General features: G+C 28.4%; 2 protein-coding genes across 8 annotated transcripts in view; one reads left to right on the top strand and one right to left on the bottom strand.

Moving 5' to 3' along the window:
* LOC107448148 (G protein-coupled receptor dmsr-1) overlaps nt 1-22,389 on the bottom strand; it is a 430,440-nt gene that overhangs the window by 147,817 nt on the left and 260,234 nt on the right. The gene's annotated exons all lie outside the window — the stretch shown is intronic.
* The window catches only part of LOC107448146 (nose resistant to fluoxetine protein 6), a 45,288-nt gene continuing 40,291 nt past the window's right edge, over nt 17,393-22,389 (top strand). The window contains exon 1 of the mRNA XM_043047784.3: nt 17,393-17,842. Within this exon, the coding sequence (XP_042903718.2) occupies nt 17,557-17,842 (286 nt within the window). The 5' untranslated portion in view covers nt 17,393-17,556. The remainder of the gene's footprint in view (nt 17,843-22,389) is intronic.

The raw sequence follows: 22,389 nt of genomic DNA, 5'->3' as shown, positions 1-22,389 counted from the left end.
TATAGTTTCAAGAAATTTATAAACTCACAGTCAATAGGCAATAGCTGGTCAATTTTCATGCTGCTTTCGTCTCCTACTGATCATTGCGTGGGCGTAAAATATCCATAGTGAAAACCAATCTAGGTTTTATTCCCTTAGCCGTCAGTCTAACTTTAGTGGCTCACGAGATTGTTATCTTCAAGTATCGAGAATGCGAATCAGTTCAATACCTCATAGTAGAGAGAAGACGTCAGCAGGGGTTAACATAAACAAGAAATCGAATCCTTTAGTAACCCGATCGTAGTGACATCTTTCTTATTTATTCCCCACTGTGCAGTTTATGTCCGTTACGTTCAACTACCAAACTGATCTGCAGCCTTAAACTCTTCTAGAAGGTGTTGGTCAGTTTCATTAAGGAGTTCGCCACAAAGACGATATTGTCGAATGCTTGAATCCAAGACATTCCTCATTATTTGAGTAAGATAAATGTTACAATGTTACGGAGGAGAAATTGATGTATCCAAAAATATGATATGGATCAACTTTTTAACGCCGGTGTTAAAAAATATATATAAAATTATTCTGAAAAAGCTATTTTGAACCTAAATAAAGTTAGTGACAGAATTTCTACAAACGGACAAGGCTATATCAAAATCGGTAACTTTGTACATAGAATACTTCACCCAACACTCCCTTACAATCTCTGTTAATTGTATTTTTTGTACAATTAAATTAGAATTCCGATTAAATGAAGGCTTTTTAAAGGATCAATAAATTCTATTGATACTATGAAGTAGAAGTAAATGCAATTTCAATTCCAACGATAGCACGGGTACTTCACCCAACACTCCTTTACAATCTCTGTTAATTGTATTTTTTGTACAATTAAATTAGAATTCTGATTGATTAAATAAAGGCTTTTTAAAGGATCAACAAATTCTATTGATACTATGAAGAAGAAGTAAATGCAATTTCAATTCCAACGATAGCACGGGTACTTCACCCAACACTCCTTTACAATCTCTGTTAATTGTATTTTTTGTACAATTAAATTAGAATTCCAATTAAATGAAGGCTTTTTAAAGGATCAATAAATTCTATTGATACTATGAAGTAGAAGTAAATGCAATTTCAATTCCAACGATAGCACGGGTACTTCACCCAACACTCCTTTACAATCTCTGTTAATTGTATTTTTTGTACAATTAAATTAGAATTCTGATTGATTAAATAAAGGCTTTTTAAAGGATCAACAAATTCTATTGATACTATGAAGTAGAAGTAAATGCAATTTCAATTCCAACGATAACACGGGTACTTCACCCAACACTCTTTTACAATCTCTGTTAATTGTATTTTTTGTACAATTAAATTAGAATTCTGATTGATTAAATGAAGGCTTTTTAAAGGATCAACAAATTCTATTGATACTATGAAGTAGAAGTAAATGCAATTTCAATTCCAACGATAGCACGGGTACTTCACCCAACACTCTTTTACAATCTCTGTTAATTGTATTTTTTTGTACAATTAAATTAGAATTCTGATTGATTAAATAAAGGCTTTTTAAAGGATCAACAAATTCTATTGATACTATGAAGTAGAAGTAAATGCAATTTCAATTCCAACGATAACACGGGTACTTCACCCAACACTCTTTTACAATCTCTGTTAATTGTATTTTTTGTACAATTAAATTAGAATTCTGATTGATTAAATGAAGGCTTTTTAAAGGATCAACAAATTCTATTGATACTATGAAGTAGAAGTAAATGCAATTTCAATTCCAACGATAGCACGGGTACTTCACCCAACACTCTTTTACAATCTCTGTTAATTGTATTTTTTGTACAATTAAATTAGAATTCTGATTGATTAAATGAAGACTTTTTAAAGGATCAACAAATTCTATTGATACTATGAAGTAGAAGTAAATGCAATTTCAATTCCAACGATAGCACGGGTATTAAGTTACAGATGTGCTAAATTAATCCTTAGCTTAAATTTTCACTGTAGTATTACGAATAGCTAATACCTTCAAACCTTAACTGGAAGTCTGCGTTCTATGACAGTAGAAATTTCAATCATTTTATGATCACAAAAAGTAAAATATATAGTATGGATAAAAAGAGTTAACGATCTTCCAATGCTTTGCCCACTTTTCGGCTAGCTAGAACACTTGAATCATAAGATTTAATTGCTTTCTGATATATAAGAGCAGAATTTATCGTCTCATCGGATTTTCGCTTGATGTGTGTAAAAAATAGAACTATATTTTCCTTTTGCTTGAAAAAATGTTACTTTTAAAATGTTTATTGCTTTTTATTTTTAGATTAAATACATATCTTTTAATACAGATATGAAAAATAAATTAGATTTTTCCCATTTCTTTCAGAATTGTAAACAATAAAACACGAAATGAAATTCTTTCAAAATCAATAATCCTTGTCATAAATGTTAGGAGTGATTTTATATCTTTAAGTAATACGCTGTTTTGTGCAATTTAAACGAAGTTCAATTTTATTGATATTTCTCAATGCTATAAGGCATTTAAACGGAAATTCCTTCGAAAACAACATTTAGGAGCGTCAAGCCGTGACATTAGAAATAGTGTTGAAATTAGAAACTTTTGTAACAAATGAATCGAAACTTTTCAGCACAGTTTGGAAGGAATCCATTTATCTGTAAAAGAGTTAAAAAATAAAGAACCGAACAAAACCGTTGAAGCAGTTTATTCCGTTATCGGTTTCCGAACTGCAGAAGTATATTTGTCAAAGTTTACTGTCTCAATACGTGTCTACTTTTGATTAGACTCTAGCTATAGTCTAGAATTTTTGAAATGCTTTAAACTACTATAACAAAGTGAAATGGAAATGGTCTTTATGACTGGCAGAGCGATAACGCAGTTTTAAAATTTAATATGACTAATGGCGAATGATGAAATTATTTAGAACTAACTCATATTCTGCTAAGAGTTTCAGAAACTTATTTATTTTTATAATTTTAATCGTGAGTTTAGGAAATTAGTTTTAATGAATGGAACGGAGATAACGTGACATCAAAACAAAATTAAGAGTAATGCTGCAGGAAAGATTTCAATCATCAATGATTTTGTAAAATAAAATTATTTCCAAAACACTGTTTCCGGATTCTATTTTGCGCATAAAAACTAATAATAGTTCAGAACAGTAACCACTAGTTAATTTATCTTAATGTAATATTTAAATTATGACTTATGTAATTTTTAATAGATAACTTCAATAACAAATGTTGCCTTGTTTTAAAATATTATTTAAACAAGTAGAAATTAACTTACAACTTAAAAATAGAATAGCATAAACATTAGTCGCAGAATTTTTATTAAACATACTTTTCCTACTTTTTTCATTATTTTTTGTTAATTTTGGTTAAAATAAGTGGAAAATATTATACTTAGCATTTTTATAATTTATGGTTAGGAAATATAGCAAGAAACAGAGGCGTCTTTGTTTGACCTAAAGGGCAAATTCTTCCAAACATTAACCATCACGTTTAGGGAATGATTTTTCAAATTTGTGCTTATTTGCAATTATTCAGAGCTAAATGAAACAGTTATTCATCATTAAAATTTCTCTAATTTGCGATATCTATTATTTATAAATTTTTGAATAGGAGTTGAAAAAAAATCTTCCAAACTACATTTTTTGGATTTTATAGTTTAGAAAAATATAATTCCATTTATCTAACAGATTTTTAAGTAACTAATAGATTATTTTTTGTATTTGAAAATATCAAAATATATTTCTATATGTAAATAGAGCGCCAGAAAAATATATAAAAGAAGACCCCATTGTTTCATCTGCATCAAAGGGATAAAAACCAAATACATCAGGAAAATATTATTTTCCTCAAACGTTTTCAAAATAAATATTGTTCTTATGTTAAATATTTTGAAACAGAAATATTATAATTAAATCATTTTGAATCCATAGTATATTAATATTCCTAGTATCTTCGTAGCTAATTTTTGACGGATTGATTGTATAAATACCATAAGATGAGCAAAGAACTTTTCATCCTTACTAAATAAACTGCTTAAGGAGTTAATACTGCAAGTTAAGAAAAGACCATTGCAGTATAGGATTTAAGTAATCATCCGCGACGGCATATAATTCCGTTTTATTTAGTTATCAAATAATATAAATATGATTTCAAAACAATATAAAAGCTATTGAAAGTTAAACCTGTCGGAAAGACATTTAATTAGTGCTATCTGTTATGATAAATATGGATTTATTAAAAAAGAGTTACAGTTTCGATATCTTACTGGAATCCTAGATTTGGCGACATATTTTAATCAATAAGGAGAGCATTGGTTCTTGAAAACGAAACAACTATATGACGTGGTACGAACATTGAATTTGATTGGACCCTCTAAAAATGACGCGTGTTATCCTGAAATGCCCTTAACAAATCAAATACGAGTTAAAGAGCTTTTACTTTTGTTTCGCTGTTGAAGAAAATCGTCTGCAAGAAACAATATTTATTATTTCATCAGTTTCTTTGAATGTGAAAAGAAAGACATATATTTATGATTTTCAAAAATTTTCTAAAAATGATTTTTATAAATCATTTTTATTAATTCTTATTAACAAAACAATAGTTTTAATTCACTAAGTTTTATTTTCCCATTTCCCATGATTTAAGAAAGCAAGCAAAAAGTAGGCAGCGTAACTTAGTTTCAAGAGTTGGGTTCTTAGCTTCCATTTGGCGTGTACTTAAATGCAAACAGACTCTCTCCAGTAGGATTTTTTTTCTTTAACTTGTAACAGAGTATAGTTCATAGTTAGAACATTTTTAAACTCAAACATTTTTAATGTATTATGCACCAAAAGTTGTGAATAGCACTATAAGTTTTATACGATTGCTTTTCTTAGTATTAATTATCAATGTAAGGAATTTTTAAGTCAAAAATTTTTAATAATAAATTTTTTTCATATCAGTTGTAAACGTAACAATTTTTTAAAATCAAAATGAGTAAGACTGTTTTATTCAGATCAGTTATCAGTGTTAATTATTTTTAAATCAAAAAAGAGTTAGAGGGTTTTACTTAATAATATTCAGAGTATTATTGTATTGTATTAATATCAGAGTATTATTAATATTATAGAGTAAAAATTCAAGTCAAATCAAAACTTTCAAATCAAAACTAGATAATCAATTAGCCTAAGCATCAATTATCACCGTAGAGAATTTTTTTCACCGAAAATGTGACGAAAGTTTTTTTAATACCGTTTATCAGTAGAGTTATTTTTTTAAAACAAAAAAATCTCTTAATACTTTTAATAAATAAAAATGTGTTGCCTGCTCATTTTAAAACTGACGCGAAGCAGCAATATTTTTATAATGTTTATTTCTTATTGAAAAACTTTTACTTAAAAGTTAAAATGAAAAAGTTTTTCACTATGAAAAAAAATTTCGTTTTTATAAGATCTTCTAACAATATCTGTTTCATGGATGCCAGCATAGGAAACAGACAATATTGAATATCTTAAAATTCCATAAATATACATAAGATTTCATTCTTATCGAAAAATTCTTTATCTCAAAATGCATGTTTTGGAACACAACTTGGCATCCCAAACTTTTAGTCTATTCATCTATACTTTTTAGAATATGTACTGTATACCTAACTTTTTTGAGTTTTAAAGCTTAATATTAATAAATAAAGTAAAAAGAAGGGAGAGATAGACATGTTTGGCAAAGTTCTGTGAATTTTGGATTTTCTTTTAAGAGAATGTAAATGGAATAATGTATTGTCAAACTGAAAAACGTCAAAAAGCATATTAGATATTTTCGAAAAACTTAATTTTCAATATTAACACATTGCGGCAAATAACGGCTAAATATGATTTTCTGTGATACGCAGACAAATGACGGCTATAGCCGACATGCACATTTTAAGAAACAGAAAAAGGAGCATTATTACTTAAAAGTGTACCAACGCATTTATTTATTAATTATTCAGTAATACATAAAAGAAGATGTAACATTCTATCATTTGCTGTAATAAGAGAAAAAAATGTGATGAACAAATGACTATTACAGCCATCGAAAGTTTTCATGGAAGAACTGTGACAAAATGTGAAGAACTGACAGTCAGTTTCATTTGCCAGTCATAAGCAATTAAAAATAAAACGTGTTTTTGAGTATGATCGTCAAATTAAAAATGTGATATATATATATATATATATATATATATATATATAAGCCGAAAAACAAAATCATCAGCTTACACGATTATATCCGATAAAGAGTGCTTTCAAATATTTCCATAATATAAATAAAGCAAAATATGTCAATAAAGATATGAATACAATTTATCAATAGAAATTTGCTTTGGCTATGTTAATTCACTATACGAAAGCACTCTGCTTTTCTGATATAATCGTGTGAGCTGATGACGAAATTATATCTTTTCCTCATTTTGTTTTCCGAACATTTTTGAATGTTTCGTTAAAAAACAACCAATAAAATTCGCTCGCGTTCCAGAAGGAGCACCATATAATTTTTTTTCAAAATGAAAGATTTAATCCCAATCCTTTTTAATAATTTTCTTTTCGACTCACAATGCTCAATAAATTTATAAAAAGTCCAAAATGTACTCGTTTGATGATAAATGTCTGGATCTTCTAAGCATAGTAAGAGACCGACCCAACTCTAGCTTTACGGTTAAAGTTAATGAATTTCAACGAGTTTATCTCAAATAATTAAAATCTTATATTCAAATAAAGTTGAGTATTTTTATCATAATATTTCGAAAAAAAATACTTTATAGTTCTTATTAAATTAAAATATATATTTTTTTAAAATAAAATCTATTTTATACTGAACTTTTCAGTAAAATTTTAAAATGTATAAAATAGACATATTTTACTTTTTTTTAAAAAATAACTAATTTTTAATTCGTTCTTCTTTTTTAAATCAATATTTGTCTTTTTGTAAATACTTTTAACTGTTACTTATTGTTTTTTTTAAAATGATTTATACTATAAAACTATTACATAAACTATTTGTACATTTGCTCGTTATACATATTCTAATAGAAATATAATATTAAGATAAATATTCTTAACTATGCACATGAAGTGATAAGTAAATAGTTTATTATTATTAATGCGACTCCAAAATTTTGAATTATATAATAAATGATTAATGTAACATAAAAGATTAAATCTTAAATCTTAGAGTGTTTTGGGTACTAAAAATTAATCGAGTAAGGAAAATCTAAGTAATATGCATCTATGTGATGTGCTCTAGAAACAAAGAATCGCAACATCGTTATCTTGATATCTTTATCTGCATGTTCGGACAATTTCATAAATAAATAAATGAACATAATTATCTAGATAAGAATGATTAAAATGATAAAAATTTAGCTCCATGATCACAATTACATATATATATATATATATATATATATATATATATATATATATATATATATATATATATATATATATATATATATATATATATATATATATATATATATATATATATATCAACACAAAAAATATCTTTGTATACAAAGCCAGAAAATAAGAATAATCTTTTCATCAACTCCCACGATTATATCTATGAAAAGAAGTACTTTCTAATATTGTATCAATATAGTCAAACAAAATATATCAATACAATAGTGTGAGTCTTTTAACTTTCTTCGTTTTTCTCTTTTTATCCTTTTTGCCTTTATTGTGCATACACAATGGGAGTTTAAACATATACATATACATACACATACACAATACATACACAATACATACCCATTTTACAGCTGAACCACTTCAGGATATTTTTCGAAGGCTCTCTCATTGAATGAAATATCAATTTTTAGGGAATAAGATGTTATTTTACAACTATTTTAAGTGTGTATTAAGCTGTGACTGGTGAGTGAAACGTTGCCCAAATCTAATCAGCACCATATACGCTAATTTTGAACATGGCGCAAAATGCAAAAATAAAAGCATTTATGCTGTTTTTGTTACTAATACCATTTGGCAAAACCATCTCGGAGTCATTTGTGACCACGGCAGATTTAACATGCACCAGTTGCCACGGGAATTCTTTGGTCTTTGGGTTATGAATTTACTAGCGCAAGAACATGAACCCCACGCCCTACCAAGCAGGCTATACCGGGTCATGAGAAGCATTTGTGATCTTATTTAATGCTTTAAAAGTTAACCCGAAGCTATCTTGTGTCATCCAAATTGGTAATAAATGACAATTATTCATTGATTTTAACTACTTTTATTTTGTTGGCAAAATTTCGCCTAATTGACGATATTTTTAAAAAAATTGTTTTTTAGCTCTTTTTCCATTTTAAACGTCAATTACAGGAAGATGGCGTGCATAGTTAAAAATTAGAGCTTCGCTTCGATTGTCAGAATTTTAAACTGTGTTCTTTTTTTGTCCTTCGTGAAAAAGTTTCAAAAAATACCCTTAATAATCTTTACTAAATTTGAAACTGTTATTTTATGCTCATTTAAGTTAAATATAGATATATATTTAACTTAACTAGGTCTGCCGTTACTGTATTAAATATATTTTCCCTCAGAAAACTCTATGAAAGTTAAAACATCTCATCCTTTTGCATTTATTCCGAAATAGAGAAAAAGTTACTTTATGTAACGTATTTATAAGGAAGTGAAATCCTCTTGACAAATTTAAACTTCTCCTCTAGCTGTTTACATGTTTCAATAGCACTCCACCCTATAAACCACATAGTGAGAAAGTTATATCCTCTCAAAATTGCTCGAGGTTAGTCTCGAAAAATTGTTTCCAGAGTTTCTAGTTTCTACAAGAGTATTCTTATCGCCAGAACCCTTTACCGTATTCAATTCTCCTTTAAAATTAAATTACTCGTAAACTTTACATTCAAAGATCATGCAAGGAATAAGTAAAAATAAACTTTTATGTTTTAAGAAATCCTCGAACTGCTTTCGTAAAATAATTTATAATCAATATAGTCTGCCGTTACTCGGTTTATATGAAAAATGTTTAGAAAACTCAGACACTTAACACTTACCTTCCATACCAACAATACATAATAATAAAATTATTATTATCATTATTATAATAATAATCATTATTGTAAAATTCATAATAGTAGTAGAAATAATAATTACTATAATCTGCTATATATATAATTCTCTTACGCGGCTCCCAATTTTTGACTGTATTTCTTTTCGACCGGTGGCAGCGTTTGCTTTGTTTTGTTTACATTACTATTTCTCTTACACGACGAATCGACCAATGATTGCCGCTAAAAATGTCACATGCCAAATCTAGATGAGGTGGTTCAATAACATATAGAGCTTTTAAAAACGGAAACTGAAATAACCAAAGAGCATCAGCTGCGGCAATCTCATACTATTAAGCTAGACAGAAGTGAGTAGTTTTTGTCGATAGATCTCTATTTTAGTATTTTGTCGAAAGCGCTTTTTTTCACGAATTTATATATTACGAATTTATTTGACGATTTTTGATTTATATCAAGAATTATACTATAGCACATTTCTAATAGGTTTAACGAATTACATGTCATTTATTTGAATTTAAATTTAATTTAATGACTTAGTATTTACTAAAAAGATGTAATTTTTAAAAAAAAATTTTTTTTTTATATGGATTTGAATGATTGTTTTGAATTCTTAAAATTTTGTGCATTTGCAATGCACCTAAGTTAGTAGCGAGTGAAGCGAGCTTGGCTTGCGAAGCAAACCATATAAGATTGCGTAGCAATTTTCGGGGTTTGGAGAGCGTTAGAGAGCAGGGGGCGCAGCCAACTAGCAGTAATAAAATTCGTAATAATGATGATCCAACTAATAAATAATCATAATAATATTCATAAAAATACTACTAATAATAAAATTCGTAATAATCATAATCATAATAATATATAATCATCATAATAAAATTCATAATAATAATGATTATAATAATAATAATAATCGAAAATACAGGATGACTCAACAGAAGAAAAAACACAAATAAGACGCAATTTTCTTTATATTTAATTTGTAACATTTTAATTTAACCTTAAAGTAGACATATTTCAAAATTGTGTATGAGATAACACGAGGAGAAGAGGAACGAAAAGTTTTTCATAACAAAGATAATGGTATTTTTCAGAGATTGGCCATCGTGTTCGAATGCGAGCATTCCTATCAACCAAAAATCAGGTTTATATGCTGTACCTACGAAAAATTCAAAATTGGAATACTGGTTTATCTTGTAGTTTCCATAAAAACTGTTGAGTGATTTTTGGTAGAACATTATGTAGGTTGGGCTGGTTTTCTTGGAATATCAAACTATGTTGTTGTCAGTGATGTGTGTTGGTAGAACATAAAGTTTTATCAATTTTTAAACCGGTCTGCCTTGATGGTATTACAAAAAATAAAATAATTTTTGATAGAATGATTAGTCAGAAAACGGTAAAATAATTTGGTTTGTGATAAATTTTTTAAATTATTTTTTTAGATTATGGAAAAAAGCCATCAAAATCTTGATTTTCCTTATGTTGACAACATAAAGTTGAACTGATTCTCAACTCTTTGCAGACTGATTGGGAAGATCTCCTCGTTTTGTAAACAATCAGCAAATGACCGATAGGGGAAATACCCCATCTGGATAGTTAGTAGTAACTGTTAACAATGCGTAATGATTATCTAATACTCAAATGCTATTCTTTCGGTAGGCAAAGTAACATAAAGTGGTGATCAGTCTTGATGGCACTATCAAGAAAAAGGAGGGTTTTTGATGGGTTATTGTGGCGAAAACTAAAATAAAATATATTGGTTCATGATGAATTGTTTTTAAAGGACCATAAACAAATCTTCACATCAATTTGATTTTACTCAAGTTGGTCCAACATAAAATCGGGCTAATTGCTAAACTGAAGTGATAATCGGTGTAAATAGCACTATCAAATAATAATATGGTTTTTGACGGGGTATTGTGTCGGAAACAAATAAATATATTGGTTCATAATGGGTTGATTTCGATGGATCATAAAAACTCTTTTAACCATTTCGATTTCGCTCATGTTGGTCCAACATAAAATTGGGCTTATTCCTAAAATGAAGAGATGAATGGTGTAAATGGCACTGTCAAATAGTAATATGGTTTTTGATGGGTATTGTGTAGGAAACAAAGAAATATATTGGTTTATGATGGATTGCTTTTGAAGTACCATCAAATCTTCAAACCATTTCGATTTTTCTCATATTGGTCCTACATAAAATAGGGCTAATGCTTAAACTGAAGTGCTGATGTATTGATCGGTATAAATGGCACTATCAAATAATAATGTTTTTGATGAGGTATTAAGTCGAAAACTAACAAACTATACTGGTTTTTGATGGTCTGCTTTTGTTAAACCATCAAAAAAATCCTCAAGCTATTTTAGTTTTGTTGATGTTTTTCCAACATAAACTCGAGATAATTCCTAAAATGAAATGATGATCAATGTTGATGGCACACTTAAATCGTAAGATGGGTTTTGATTGAAGCTTGTGATCCATCATAATGAAAACCAATAAAAGTTTTTTCTTGGATCAAAACGTTAAGAAATTTTCCTACCATTTTGCTATTTAAATTTAATTTATTATTTTTTACAACAACTGATACTGTTAAGAACAAATCCATTTATAGAAAATGTCTGAGGCACTTGAATAAGCTTTAAATGGATGCTTAGATCTGTTCGCTAGGAAGGTGGGTAAGAACAATTGTCTCTTTCATATTTCATGAGAGTAAATTCATTACTTTTTATAAATGAAAGCTAGCTTAACAACTGATTTAAACGATTATTAAAACAGGCAAGCGAAAGCAGTAATCCGACGTGACCAGCCTAACAATGCCACGTCAAAATTGAATAGAAAAAAAAACGAAAATGATTAAGTAAAGCAGTAGTGAGCATAAAAGAATGTTTTTTCATCAAGATTCGAGTTTTGTTATCGAAAGCAAACTTTCCAAGTTTTACTTCTCTCACCCAGAGAATCAGTGCTTCATTTCTGTCATCTAATATAGGGTGTTCTGTAAAGATCGCCTTTACTATATATTTTTAGAATCATTGTAAAATGTAAAGTCAGGAATGTGTATATATCGTAGACTAATTGGGAAAGTTTTTAGCATTTTTTAAGCAGCCTGGCACTTTTTAATGCTTATTTTAGTTAGCCTGCATACCTTTAGCTTAACTAAAAAAATGCCAACTATTGCTCAGTTGATCTGATTTATTTCTGGTAGTTTGCAATAAGGTCAGAGTGATGAAGATTTATTGAAAATAGTCTTAATAAAACGTAATTGTAATAAACCTACATAAGATTCAGTCTAATAAGTTTGCACATTTTTGACACAAAGGACGAGTGTACTACACTTTAAAAATTTCAAATAGATTACAGAATACAGAACCTTTCAATTTTAAAGTCAATTTTTAAGTAAAGTTAAATTTTAAAGTGGCTGGATCACGCTATTGGTCGAAAATGACATCACTACGTATGCGATTAAAGAGACTATGTGTATCGGCTGGCATTTACTTGACATTGGATAGACATTGAGTATTACGTGTGCTTGTGACTTATTTTATGCTTGTAAATGTTTACGTAATATCAGTATTAAGTTTCATTTCCATGACTTTGACTCTAATAGAAATTATCACAAAATTTTTTGAATTTATTTTTATTCCGAACAATATGAATAATTAAACGAAATATTCTTTTTCTCGTATACATTATAACACTTGTAATAGTAGAACTGTTACTATTTTTATTGCCATCAGTGTCTTTTTAAAATTCAGTAAATTACATCATTGCGCAGTGGGCCAATATCCAAGGTTTCGTGGCCAAAATTAGTATTTCGATAAAATTCGTTTCAAAATTTGGATTTTTTTATTTAGGGGTCTTTATGTGCAGGTAAATTGAATTCATAGTTTAAATTTCGAATTACACTAAAAATACCCCCCTCCCCCGAAAAAAATGGCGCCTGAAATATGGCGAACAAAAATAAAAAAAATAATATAGTGCGTTTAAATAATTAAACATAGCAATGAAAATATAATAATTTTCGTAATTTTATATTAAAAATGAAAACCAAATTATATTTCCGAAGTAATATTACAAAATAACGCGAAAACATGAAAAAACAAACATAATTTTTGTTTTTCGGTATATTTAGTCCACCTTTGCAATACGGGCTAAATGGGGCAGATTTTTTCGAAAGAAGAAACATCAGAAGACAAATAAAAAAAAGTTTAGCTGATTACCTCGTGGAACTTTTTGGAACTAAGTTTCGAAAGTCATTCAAACATTGTAAAATGTCAAATGTTAAAATATTAACTATAAGTTTGTCAAGAGCATTAACTAATCCAACAAATTGAAAAATTGTACTATAATTTCAGACTAATTACTTTGATAAAAATGCAACAGTAAGGTGAAATTCCTATAAATATATATTAGAAATATAAATTTAAAAGTTACATTTAATAAAAAAATATTTTTAACATATTTTTCATTACATTGTACTCTCGTCGATGCAAAAAGTATATTATAATGTTTGGAATGATTATAAATACTTAATTTGGATTATATTAAAACTGTCTACTCATATTTTAGCTGAAAATTAATTTTTGACTTTTGGCCAAAGATCATGGTCTCCTGGCCCGCAGTGCATTGTTTTCTATTCAACAGACAGTGCTTTTATTTGAATTAAATTGTTTGAAATATTAGGCCAAAAAACATATTTAAAAATTTATAAAGTTATATATCTTCAGACTGTAATAATATCAATAATAAATAATTAAAAAAAAGAAAGAAAATAGAAAATTAATTCAAAATTTTCAATAATTTTCAAAAATCCTAACCACTCTTGTTACAAGTAGTAATGTCATTTTCGACCAATACTTTAAAACTAAATGGCTCGTGACGGGAAATATTAGGACAGGAAGAAACTAAGAAGAAAACTTATGCAGGTATACTCAAACTGGTTTCCATCTCGCCTTCCTTACAAGTGATTCGGTAGATTTGGATACTATTTTTTTATCTTCTTATCTTAAATATCTATTCCTAATATGTACGCTTTTTTTTATTTCATTTTTGTCTAGAATTCTAAAGAAAGTAAAATTACGAAATAACAACGAGGAATCCTTACGATGAGGTCCTTACGATCAACAACGACTGCTTTACGATGAATCTTTAAAAAATACTTCAACAGGAATAGACTGACAATTTGCTTTGAGCATTACTTTCTTAAATTAAGAACAATGGAAGAAAAAATCAGAGTAAAAAAAGGATAACTCAAGTTTAAAAAAAACAAATAAAGTTAACTTTCTCTAAAAACACAAACAAGATATTAAATCTAATAAACTGATGAAATAATTACTTTCATGAACACCATTCAGAATAAATAGACAAAAATGAATCTATATCTTTTTAGATACTTACAAAAAAAAAGGAATATTCATTTAGTCATCATCATGAAATAAAAGAAAAAGAATAAACTACTGTAGAAAAAATAAACAACTATTGTCCTTTTTTGTTGATCTAACATCATATTATTAACGTCAAGATGTGGATTTTTTCCTGTTGAAATAGTACAAAAGCATAATTTACGAGTAATTAAATAATCAAATAAAAAAAGGGAGTTGAAATGCATAAAAATAAAATTTTTCGACTTAATTTTTTCTTCCTGTTTTTCTGGCATTTTCCGAATTCTGTACTTCCTATTTTTATTTTTCGCCTCTCATATTCTGCTAAAACAACAGCTTTATCTGTCCAACTAAAACCACTTGGGGAAAACAATGCTGCTAGTTAAAAGCCTTAAGACACTAATTATGAGTGTTATTAGATTTTGAACACAAATGAAATTTAAATGAAAGCATCAACAATGAATTGTAATTACTCTAATCATCTTAAAACAGAAGTGGGGGGAAAATCTGAATTGAAAAAAATTAGACTATTACAAAAATTTGATAACATTTGTTGGCAGCCATACATTAATCTTTCATTTTCTATACTTTTTTATTATTTGATGCCAATAATAGAAATTAATATATTATAAGTAATGTATTAATTACATCAAAAACCCTCTTACTGTTTGATAGCGGCATTTACACTAATCATTTCTTAATTAAAATATAAATATTAAAAAATTTATAAAAATTAAAATATAAGTAATGTAATATAAAGTATAATTAGGTATATCATAAATAACTTTGAATCATAATTAGCTTTTAATTTTTAAATTCACTTTGGAATTGAAAAGAGATTTTTAACATAAGAAATTTATGTTAAAAACTATAAGGAAAGGTCATGTACATTTTGAGGATTGAGAATTGCTGGACAACCCATGAGCGAAAATGTTATAGGACACAGCTTAGAGCTATCTCATGGAGAATTGGTTTGTCAAGCGTATTTGAACGGAATATTTTGTAAATGATTATTATTTTCATAATTGGTTCAATATATTGTTGTTAGAAATATATTTTCTTTTGAACATGCAATTTCTCTTTCACAGACATTTTATTTGAGATAATTTAATAAATGCAAACGAAAGAGTGAATAAATAATGACTTATAGGTTGGAACTAAATATAACCAGAGGTTTCAAAATTCATCACTAGTTTTGAAAAGTTCTAACTCCCGGAACCCTTTTAACTCTCCCTCGGAACCCTACGATTCGCGGGATATCATTTGGAAACCGCTGGTCTAGGAGATCGCAGTAGCCGAAGGTGGCAAATCGAGGCAAAATATATTCCTATGCAGAATTCACATTTAGAGAGGATTTTAAGTAATTTATTATGAACAGTTCCTCCGCTCCAACTCTTGGGGGTCATATGGCAGCTATTAGATAATTTCTTATTGAATAATCAACAAAATACGAGGATAAAGGATTAACTCTGAGGGGGAAAAAATTCTTAATTCTTTTTTAATTATATTGTTTGAGGCAAATTTTATTTGAGGCGGACTTGATTTTTTGTTTCAAATAAATCTTAGTTATTTACCTAAATTATTTCAGAGCATGTTTTAATTTTATAAAAAATGAATGGTAAAGAATTTAAAAAAAGTACTTTTGGTTTAGTTTTAAAAATAAATTAAAAGGTATTTAGTTCAAATACAGGTTAAATAAAGTCATTTTTTCATTCAATTCATTAAAGCATACTTTTATTATTTTTTTTAGTACAGTTTTATTTATTTGAGGAAGATTAAATTCTGAAATGTTGCGTTGTGGCTCCTTAATCTAAATATAGGTTAAATGAATTGTTTCGCGTCAAGAAAAACACGTAAAATAATTTTCTTGGTTGCATAGTTTTAATTATTTGAAGAATATTCATTTCAGAATTCTGCGTTGTAGCTCCTTTATCTAAACATTAGGTTAAATTAATGTTTGACGACAAAAAACGCGTTAAATAATAAATAATTTTCTCGGTTTTATAGTTTTAATTATTTGAGGATTCAATTTGAAAATTTTGTGCTGCTGTTCCTAAAATATAATAATAATAACAATAATAATAATAATAATAATAATAATAATAATAATAATATATATATATATATATATATATATATATATATATATATATATATATATATATATATATATATATATATATATATATATATATATATATATATATTCTTCATATATATATATATATATATATATATATATATATATATATATATATATATATATATATATATATATATATATATATATATATATATATATATATATATATGATAAAAAGAAAAAACGAAATTAAGAAAAGTAATCGACTCACTATATTGTATTGATATACTTTGCAGTGGTTGTATTGATACAATATTAGAAAGCACTCCTTTTTGCGGATATAATCGTGTAAGCTGATGAAGAGATTATATCCTTTCATTTTTTTTGTTTTCTGGCTTTTCAAAGAACTTAAAAAAAATTTTTATAAATAATTTTTAAAAATATTTTATTTTCATAATTTTTCTTCTTCTCTTTTCATTAATGTTTATTTTCCATATTTTCTTTCTCTCTCTCTCTCTCTCTCTCTCTCTCTCTCTCTCTCTCTCTGTATATATGCATTTATAAATATATATATGTTGCAGTTACATAAAGTATTTTATTTTGAATGATTTGCTATTCCACTCAATTTTTTAAACATAAATAATGCTATTGGATTCAATTTAATTTAAATGGTTTTTCGGTGCGAAGTTTACAGATTACTCTGTCTCTCTCTCTCTAATGATTAGTTCGAAAATAAAATAGACTTTTCTGCAAAAATTTTCATCGAATACATTCGTTAAAACAAAATCAATAAAAATAACTGTTTCTCAATAATGAAGACGGAAAGTAGAAACTCAATCACAACTATTTCCTCCAACATTTAATGAGTTTCCATTATCACTTCGTTGCATTTAAATTCCTCTTCTTCCTCCTTTACAGCATTCGTCTCACTTTTGAATATGCTCAGCGCACAGCACTAAACTTAAAATCATCGTTAAATTAACCGTTTTCTTTTTTTGTTGTTGAAAAAAAACTTTTTTTTAAATTCTTGATAATGAATAAAAACATCTACAGCTGCTTTGTTTTTCTCTTCGTTGCATTAACATGCACGGAGGCAAAAGAGCCACGAATGTACGCGTTCCCACGCAGTAAACACTTCGATAGAGTTAATTGGAAAGATTTTATGGTTAAAGCAAACTGGGCATCAAGTGAGTTGATTAAAATTTCCACACCTTATGTTGTTGAAAATTACCCCACTGGAAATGTGAGTGATGCGTGCACAAAAAGTCTCCTCACTTATGTTGATGGAATAAAAAATTGGAGAAGATGGGCAATACGCAGTAAGTCTCAATTATTTCTCTTTATTTATTTACTAGATCATTTTACAATGTCTTTCAATTTTAAACTGTATTAGCATGCATTTTTAAAAATTATAATAGCCTCTTTCACTCTATGCGTACCAATAATAGGTGTTGTTGGTCGAAATATAAATTTGCTTCGGTTGTATGTTTTGCCTCGCCATATTGCTCGCTGTAACTTAAGCTAGTGCTGAGGGCGTTTTTAGAATCTCTGCTTTCGCCAAGGAAAATACTAGAAACAGATTGAGGACTTTTAACTTGAGACAGAGATTTAATTTTGAACTATATCTTGATGAGAGCCGTGATGGCTCAGGGGATAGAGCGTTCGCCTTCGAATGAGGTGATCCGGGTTCGAGACCCAACGATGGGTGGTCGATAAGAATTCCACATCCGGCTTACACCGACCAGAGTGCTGACGTGAAATATCCTCAATGGTAGACGTATCATGGGTTAGAGTCCCCTTGCCGTCAGGCTAACCGTGGGAGGTTCGCGTGGTCTTCCTCTCCATGTAACGCAAATACGGGTTAGTTCCATCAAAAAGTCCTCCAGGAAAGCAAAATTTCTTCCGATACTTGATCCAGGAGTTCCCTTGTCTTCTGTACTGGACTCAAAATTACAAGGCCATGGAGTTGAACATTAGTAGTCGTAAACCCAAAAATTGGGTCGGCTGTTCAACGACGGTTGTAATATATCTTGATGAAGAGCAGGGATAGCTTGGTTGGTAGGGCCCATGTTCAAGAGGTTGTGGGTTCGTTCTCCTCCTACCGAAGACATCCTGTGTAGTATGGTGACAGATGCACGTTAAATCTGTCGGGTCACAAAGTCCTCCATGTTCCCATACTAAATCAAAACATCTGGGGGTACTTATCCAAGAGTTTCCTTGTCTTCCGGATTAGTTCAAAATTACAACGCTACGGAGTTGAACACTGGTAGTCGTAAGCTCAAAATTGAGTAGCTGTTCAACGATTGTAATAAAAATTCATCTTGGTGAAAAACCGTGAGAATACAAAGCGTTTGCCTTCCAATGAGGTGAACCGGGTTCGAAACCCAACGATGACTGGTCGATGAGTTCCACATTCGGTTTGCACCCATCACAGTGCTGGCTTAAAATATCCTTAATGGTAGATGGATCATGGGTTAGAGTCTTCTTGCCGTCACGTTAACAGTGGGAGGTTTTGTATTTTTTTTCTGACGGTTATAAAATAAAATATATCTTGATTAGAAGCATTGTCTTGACTTTAACATGAAAAAAGTGTGGAATGCTTGTTTATTTTAAAAGAAATCACTATTTGGAGAGGTTAATTACTAACGTGAAAATTGTTAACAATGTTATTCAAAGTTCTTTCACGAAAAAAAGAAGAAAAAAAATCGTTTCATGTGCCGCGCACCTGAAAAAAAGCTTCAATTTTACACTTCATGCACCATTTTGCCGTAATGAATTATCTGAGCATTAGAACGGAAAAATAACTTAAATATTAAAATTTTTAAATTCCAGGAGTTTTTTCCCACATTCTTGCATATTTATAAGCCGCAAAAAAGAATGTTTAAGTCTTAGCATTTTTGTACCGAACTTTCTGATTCATTCATAATTACAGCTGTAATTATAACTAAAATAAAATAAAAAATTGCTGAATTTATATAATGTGATCCATTTTTTAAGTAATGTTTAATTAAAGAGCAGATGTGACATATATGCTAGTTGTTTATTTAAAGGTCAAAGAAAAGATAATGACTGTGGTGCTTGTTTATAGTCTACGAATGATAAATATTTGTGATGTCTGTTTAACGTTAAATACTAAGATGATGACATTTATTTAAAATATATTAGCGTTAGATACCTATGGTGTTTATTTAACGTAAAAGAGTGATAGATATGCGTTGTGTTTATTTGAAGCATAGGTTTGATAGGTATGTCTGTTGTTTATTTAAGGTATAGGTGTAATAGATATACGTTTAATTAAAGCATATGCGGAATAAAAGTCCTTCATGATTTTTTTTAAAATTTAAAGCATATATGATGCTGGTGTTTATTTAAATCATAGAGCTGATAGATATGCCTGGTGATTATTTGAAACATAGTTTTGATAGATAAGCCTATTGTTTAATTAATGCCTTGGTATGATAGTTTTGTGTCGTATTATTTAGTTGAACCATGAATGAGATAGATATCGGTGGTGTTTATAGCGTAGAAGATGATGGTGTTTATTTAATGCAAAAAAAGAGTGTTAGAGTGCCTTGTTACATCAAATTCTTTTCTAATTTAAGCATTTACGCTCTTAAAAGAATCGATTTACTTTACATTATACGTTTGCTTTAAAGCAGTTACTGTTATTTAAGTTACGAAAATATTTAACATTTTATTTAGTTATTTTAGAGAATTAAAATAGCAAAAAAATAGAAAGAAGAAGAATTAAGAAGAAAAAAAGATCCTTTAAAAGAGTGACAAAAATTTAATTAAACTAATCTATTGTGCCCCTGGCATGAACAGAATGTTTTAACAGGTTCTCATAACTTGTTGGAAAAAAATAATAATAAAGTGTAAAAATAAACAAGATGTATTTACTATCTCATTATTTTGAAGAAGTTTTAAGAGGTGTAACGAGAAATTTCATAGGGTTAGGTTATTATCATGACATTTAAGAGATTAAAAAAAAATATTTATAAAAAATTTAAGCATAATTTTGTAGTGTAGTATAATAGAAGCGTGTTTTATATGATTGATTCTTCCATGCTAATCAAAACAATTAACTTAAGTATAATTTTTTTTTCATGGTTGCCATACGAGCACCTAGGAAAAAGATTCTCTGATTTTTTGTTCAGTTCAGTTTTATTAACTTTCCTGATTTTTGTTACTAATTATTTTGTGTTACTCCGTGCTTAATACCAAATCAAGCTACAATTGTTTCCTAAACAGTACGAATCAAAACTTTTTACCATTTAATTGATAATCGAAATTTTGATGAATTTCTATGGACTTAATGACTTAAAAAGAAAATACCGAAACAAAAAATGTAAGGCATATCACTTTCACAATAAACTTTTGCTCTTTTGAATTTCCTCTTTTTACTTCCCCTTAAAAACGTTTTTTTTTTAAATTTATTTCGTTATATTTATTGGGATAGTTTTACTATCAAAATATTGTATGAATAATTTATACATAATTTATAATTTATAACTTATGCATCATACTTTTAAAAACAGGGAATTTCCTCATTGACTTAATGGATCAGTTTTTTCAAATATTTTAAAGATTATATCAGAAATATGTCATGCATAATAATAATAAAAAAAGATTCATTGCATATTCTGCAACAACTATAGTTCGTTCACCAGGAGTTGGCATTTGACTCCACCTCCTCGAGCAAAGAACTCATTTCAGCGCTGGAGTAAGAGGAAAAACATCTCATGTCATACACCATTGATTCTCTTCAACTAATGGAAAAATAAATACGGATAGAATTTATTAATGCAGAATTTTTTCAATGTTTAAGGTAGACTTTTCAAATGACAGAATAAAATAAACAAAAATAAATAAAAAAATATGACCGAAACAGTTTTTACGAACAATAGAACTAAAATCAAAGATAACAGATTTGGAATTAATAAGAGCATTCTTTGTTTCTGCAAAAATGCATAATGTGGAGGGAAAAAAATTCCAAATACTAACATAAATCCACATAATCAAATCTCAATTCAATATTTTACATTGAAATGAAGTATAGAAAATCAACTTAATAATAATAAATTACAAAGAATCATTGTTTCGTTTATGCTGAAAATGTAATCGCACTGAAGCAAACAAAACTATAACAGAGACACCAGATAAGAAACTGTAGAGTGTCAACCATTCGCGACTATTGCATCAACTAAACGTTCTCTTTAAGTGTTACTAGGAGGCGCAGGGGTCGTTCGGGGTTGAAGAAACTTTTAGAAAAGCGTCGTGATGGCATCAGAGTGAATTACCCTTAAGTATTATCGTTCATGGTACAGGCTTTCTCATTATCAAAATTCTATCTGTTGCAACATCTCAACTCTAGTAATCCGCTACCAAGATAACTAATCACTTACGTTAAATAACATATTAAGTTTCAACAGCAATAAATGTGTTCTTGTTGCCTTGAAAACAAAAGAATATAAGCAAACATCTTTAGGAAGATGACTTATTTCATATTTTAACGTTTTGATAATATGAAGAGCATTTATTACTGAATGTTTAGGATGTCTTTTTGTGGAAAATATAATCTGTCATTTGTTTTATAAGTACAATGGGCTAAACCTTAATAAAATTAGATATCATGCCTCATTAGCAGCCATGGATTAGAAAATTGAATTTCGACGTAAGAACGGTATTGTGCCTTTCAAATTATTCAATACATCACAAATTTTTTTTATTTATAATATAATATTTGTTTCAATTTTTCTTTCCTTAATTAAAATTTAAATTGCTTTTATTGTTATATGATGGAAGTAACGATGCATAAATGATTGTTAAAAACAGCTCTTTGATTTTTGAAAGTATTTATAGTTTA

This window comes from Parasteatoda tepidariorum, chromosome 1 (genome assembly GCF_982258835.1).
Source record: "Parasteatoda tepidariorum strain Cologne lab strain chromosome 1, Ptep-v5.0, whole genome shotgun sequence".
In the NCBI taxonomy this organism is placed as follows: Eukaryota; Metazoa; Arthropoda; class Arachnida; order Araneae; family Theridiidae; genus Parasteatoda; species Parasteatoda tepidariorum.
Note: the sequence above shows the minus strand (reverse complement) of the source record. Positions and strands in the feature narration are given on the sequence as shown.